Source organism: Protobothrops mucrosquamatus, unplaced genomic scaffold (genome assembly GCF_001527695.2).
Source record: "Protobothrops mucrosquamatus isolate PMUCROS unplaced genomic scaffold, P.Mucros_1.0 scaffold5711, whole genome shotgun sequence".
NCBI lineage: Eukaryota > Metazoa > Chordata > Lepidosauria > Squamata > Viperidae > Protobothrops > Protobothrops mucrosquamatus.
In genome coordinates, this window is record NW_015391562.1 from 70887 (window position 1) to 76344 (window position 5458).

The 5458-nt window shown below is 55.0% G+C and overlaps 1 protein-coding gene across 1 annotated transcript; it reads left to right on the forward strand.

Annotated features, from left to right (window-relative positions):
- Positions 1–1045: 1045 nt before the first annotated feature.
- On the forward strand, positions 1046–4853 carry LOC107299917 (zinc finger protein 786-like). Its single transcript, XM_015829259.1, has 3 exons — positions 1046–1172; positions 2416–2532; positions 3118–4853. Exons 1-3 carry the CDS (start codon positions 1046–1048, stop codon positions 4851–4853), a joined length of 1980 nt encoding a protein of 659 aa, XP_015684745.1.
- The last annotated feature ends 605 nt before the right edge of the window (positions 4854–5458 follow it).

The window sequence follows — 5458 nt, forward strand, 5'->3', positions numbered from 1 at the left end:
AGGGGACCTTGGAGGTCATCTAGCCCAACCCCCTGCTCAAGCAGGAGACCCTTACAGAATCATAGAGTTGCAGGGGACCTTGGAGGTCATCTAGCCCAACCCCCTGCTCAAGCAGGAGACCCTTACAGAATCATAGAGTTGCAGGGGACCTTGGAGGTCATCTAGCCCAACCCCCTGCTCAAGCAGGAGACCCTTACAGAACCATAGAGTTGGAGGGGACCTCGGAGGTCATCTAGCCCAACCCCCTGCTCAAGCAGGAGACCTGTAACAGAATCATAAGAGTAACAGAGTTGGATGGGACCTCGGAGGTCTTCTAGTCCAGCCCCCTGCTCAAGGAGGAGACCCTATGCCATTTCAAACAAGTGGCTGTCCCAGTCTCTTCTTGAAAACCTCCAGCGTTGACGCACCCACAACTTCTGGAGGCAAGCAGTTCCCCTGGTTAATCGTTCTCACTTGTCAGGAAGTTTCTCCTTAGTTCCAGGTCGCTTCTCTCCTCGATTCGTTTCCATCCGTTGTTTCTCGTCCGGCCTTCCGTTGCTTCGGAAAACAAGTTGACCCCCTCTTCTTCTTTGTGGCAGCCCCCCCCAATTCCCTAATATTGCTATCCTATCACCCCTAAATCCTTCTTTTCTCTAAAGACCGACCGTTCCCAAATCCCGCCACCGTCCTTCATATGTCTTAATCTCCCGGCCTTTGATCATCCTAGTCGCTCTTCTCCGCATCGTGTTTTTTTTTGTGACGAGGTGACCAAAAGTGGACGCCGCGTTCCAGGCCTGGCCTTACTAAGGCTTTACAAAGCGTGCTACTAAGACTTCTGGTGATTTGGAGTCTAGGCCTCGGTTTATAACAACCCAGGATTGTGTCGCCTTTTTCGGCGGCTGCCGCTGCCGCCGCACAAAACCAGCTCTCCCGTTTCAGGGATCGTCCACTCCGACGGACTGTTTTTGATCCGGGGTCTCCTCCATCCTCGTCCGCTCCTCCCCCCCCCAAAAAAACCCGGGGTGCTTGTTTTTCTGCAATGCAATTTTTCTCCTTGGAGGGTCCGATGGCGGTCACCTTTGAGGACGTGGTCGTCTACTTCTCGCCGGACGAGTGGCAGTCGCTAAGCGAGGACCAGAAACAGCTCTACTGGGAGGTACTGCAGGAAAACTACCAGGCTCTCTTGCTGGTCGGTGAGTAGCCCCCACAGGGCTCGGGGTTCGGGGGCGCGGGGCGGATTGCGAGAGGAACTATAGAAGCAGGAGAGCTGGGTTCGAGTCCTGCTCGGCCACAGGAGAGGCTTCCTCCCTCTTGGACCGGCCTACCTGCCAGGGTTGTCGTTTGGGGCCAAGAGGAACGGACCGAGGGCTCTTGATACCTCACCCCTCCTCATGAAAGGTGTGTAGGGGGGTGAAAATGTCACCGGCAAGTAATTTAGACGGGGTCGTTAATTAGCCCTACGAGGGGTTAATTACAACTCCCATTATCCTCGGCCTCTCTGCTCTCCCAGCTGATGAGGGATAGCGGGCATAAGGTGGGCTGAGGCAGCGTAGGGGGTCTGCAAGGCAGGGGATTGTGGGAGTTGAAGTCCCAAAGCATGCTGGCTGAGGAATTATGGGAGTTGAAGTCCAGGCATGCTGGCTGAGGGATTATGGGAATTGAAGTCCAGAGTGGGGGAATTGTGGGAGTTGAAGTCAAGGCGTGCTGGCAAGGAATTCTGGGAGTTGATCTCTAGGTATGTTAGTTGAGGAATTCTGGGAGTTGAAGTCCAGGAATGCTGGTTGAGGAATTATGGGAATTGAAGTCCAGAGTGGGGGGAATTCTGGGAGTTGAAGTCCAGAGGGGGGGAATTCTGGGAGTTGAAGTCCAGTCATGCTGGCAATGAATTCTGGGAGTTGAAGTCCAGGAATGCTGGTAGGTGAATTCTGGGAGTTGAAATTGGGGCATGCTGCCGAGGGAATTCTGGGAGTTGATCTCTCTAGGTATGTTAGTTGAGGAATTCTGGGAGTTGAAGTCCAGGAATGCTGGTGGGTGAATTATGGGAGTTGAAGTCCAGGCATGCTGGCTGAGGGATTATGGGAATTGAAGTCCAGAGTGAGGGAATTATGGGAATTGAAGTCCAGGCATGCTGGCTGAGGGATTATGGGAATTGAAGTCCAGAGTGGGGGAATTGTGGGAGTTGAAGTCCAGGCGTGCTGGCAAGGCATTCTGGGAGTTGAAGTCCAGGAATGCCGGTGGGTACATTTGGGGAGCTGAAATCCAGGCATGCTGGCAGGTACTGCTGGGAGCTGAAATCCAGGCAAACTGCCTGCAGAATTCTGGGAGCTGAAATCTCCGGGTATGTTAGTTGAGGAATTCTGCGAGTTGAAATCCCAGAGGTTGGTGAGGTTGGGGAACCTGGAAACAACTCCTCTGATCAGTCCTTTTCCTTTCCAGGGAGATGCCCGATCACCCCGGAAGAAGTCTTGGCCTGGGTTCAAAATAACGAACGTCTGAACATCCTCATATCGTCGAAACCCGTAGAAGATTCCCCTGTTGAGATCCTTTGTAAAGGTGAGCGAAGCGCCCAGGAACCGGGCGACGGGCAAACGATCCCAGGTCCGTCTTTTGCCTTCTTCTGGAGCCCTGAACTACAATTCCCATCATCTCAGCAGTGGGAGCGTCAGTGTACTGCACGTACGGAAGACGACGTCTGAGGTCGAGCCGTCCTTGAACCGCCCTGCTGGCCGTCTGTCTGCTTTGGGAAATGCTCTTTTAATGGAGAATTAATTCCTCCTCCCTTGCGGGAAAATTTAATTAAGGGGGAGAGTTAATCTCCTCCCCCCCTAATTCCTCCCTCCCTCCCTTCTCAGATCCTGATGACCCCTTTGTCATTTTTTAAGGAACGACATCATTTGCCGTTGCCTTTTTTTTTTCAGCACGTTTTTGCTTCCTCGTTTTTAACCTACGGCACTGCGATCTCCTGGTGGCCACCTCTCCCCGAATCAAACGCCTTTGATTACGCTTTGCTTCTTATCAAATCAGTCAGGGTGGGCTGAGGGTTTTTTTGTTTTGTTTTGTTTTTACCAGAACTGGACACGTTTCTCTTTTCCTCTGTCACAATTATCAATTCTTTTTTTTCTTTTTTTTGTCCTCCAGGAGATGAAGATCGGCCCCAAATGGACGTGGAAAGCTTTCCGAAGAAAACGGGCCCTCTCGAGAGCATCTTTACTTTCTCTAAAGAAGAGGCGCCCTGCTGTCGCAACGTCGAGGGACCTCCTGAACAGTCTCGCGTTTTGGCACGCGAACAGGGTGGACACCTGCGGATAGAATCGGCGGAGCGGGCTTCGGCGGGCACGAGCACAGAGGACGTCCCACTGCTGTGCGGCGGGTGGGTCGAGCTCGTGGCGCCCGAAATGTCCACCGAGCTGCCGTCTTGTCCTCGCAAGACAACAAATCTGCCCCGGCGTGATTTTGCCATGCGTGCGGAACACCCCGTCAAGGAAATGCAGTTGGTGCGCACCACTTGTGACGAGAATCGCGTGGACTCCAGGAGTTGGTTTTGTCCTCCAGGAGATGAAGATCGATCCCAAATGGACACGGGAAGCTTTCTGGAGAAAGCGGGCCCTCTCGAGAGCATCTTTACTTTCTCTAAAGAAGAGGCGCCCTGCTGTCGCGACGTCGAGGGACCTCCTGAACAGTCTCGCGTTTCGGCACGCGAACAGGGTGGACACCTGCGGATAGAATCGGCGGAGCGGGCTTCGGTGGGCGCAAGCACAGAGGACGTCCCACTGCCGTGCGGCGGGTGGTTTGAGCCCGTTGTGGCGGCCGAAACACACTCCCAGCTGCCGTCTTGTCCTCGCAGGACAATCCTGCCCTGGCGCGATTTTGCCGTGCGTGCGGAACACCCCGTCAAGGAAATGCAGTTGGCGCACACCACTTGCGACGAGAATTGTGTGGACTCCCGCCGGCAGGCGTTGGCGCGGAGCGCAGGGAAGATGCCGGATACTCTGTCGTCTTCCCCGGAAGCCCCCACCAAGGAGGAGAAACTCTATTATTGTCCTTGGTGCAAAGAACCCTTCAAACTGTGGATGAATTTGGAAGTGCATTATAGGTACTGTCGCCAGAGGGGGAAACAGCAGCCCCAGACGACTCCCGGTGGGCAGGCGGCGAGCGAGGCGAGCCGCGCCAGGAAGTCGACGGGTTCGGTCCCTCTCCCGGAAAAACCTACCCGCTGCCCGTCTTCCGCGGAAGGCAAGGAGGTCTTCCTGCATTTCAGGCTGTGCCAGCCTCACCAGAGACCGAGAATGGGCAAAAGCAAAGGGGTTTCCGACGCCGGCAGGGGTAGCGCCGAGAGTCCGCGCAGCTTGATGACGACCTCCGCCACGAAGAGGCTGTGCCGGTGTCCGGAATGCGGGGAAAGATTTGTGTACAAGTGGCAGCTCTCGACTCACTGGCAAGGTTGCAGGAAAGTTGTGGAGAACAAAAAAGACCCGCTCCCAAAGCCGCCACCGGATTTTGCCGCAAAGGAGCTCTCCGACAACGCCAAAGGACGTCAGGCGTGCGTCGCGGCGGCCGGCCGTCGGGGAACTAAAGACACGCCGTTGTATCCCTGCGGCGAGTGCGGCAAGAGCTTAAGCAAGTGCTACCTATCCACGCACATGGCGTTCCACGCGGGACTAAGGTACAAGTGCCTCTTGTGCGGGAAGGTATCGAACTTCCGAAGCGGGGCAGCCAGGCACAAAAGGCAGCACTGCGAGAAAGAGGAAGGCGGCACCTGTCCGAAGTGCGGGAGGCGCGCCGGCGCCAACGATTGTTTCTGCATGATCCAAAGAATCCGCGTCGCTCCCGACTCGGAGTCCGAGGAACGAGCCGGGTTGGGGAAGCCCAAGTAGCCGTTTGCGAAAGACTGGGAATCCGGTCCTTTCTCGCGGGCATCACGAGCGAGCAATACCAGCGGTGCGTTCAACTGGTTTTCCAACCCAACACTAGCCTGAGGGGGCTTTGGCGCTTGGCTCAGCTGGCTGCACATCAGGAGGACCATGTATAAGATGCCCGTTCCAGATGTTGCGAGAAATGCCTGTTTCAACGCACCGGGAACTACATTGTGTAGACAGCCGTAGGCAAGGAAGACACTCCTCTTTTGTGTAGGGTAAATGGGGTTGTCTTTATTTGCTTCTCCCTCGCACTCCGGACCCCAGGCAGCTTGATCTGTGGTGCCCGCGGGCACCGGCTTGAGGATGGAGAATGCCGCTAATGTCACCAGCAATTTTACTTCGTGCCTTAGCTGGATTTTTTTTAAAAAAATGTGCGAGAAATCGGTCAGGACCCAACGAACGATGATGGACAGATCTGTGGCACGAGTGTTCTTGGATAGCGTTCCTCCACCTGGGCAGCTGGACGATCGGTGGACTTCAACTCCCAGAATTCCCCCAGCCAGCTATGAATTCTGGGGGTTGTAGTTTTACCCGTCTTCCAGCTACCCGGGTTGAGAAACGTT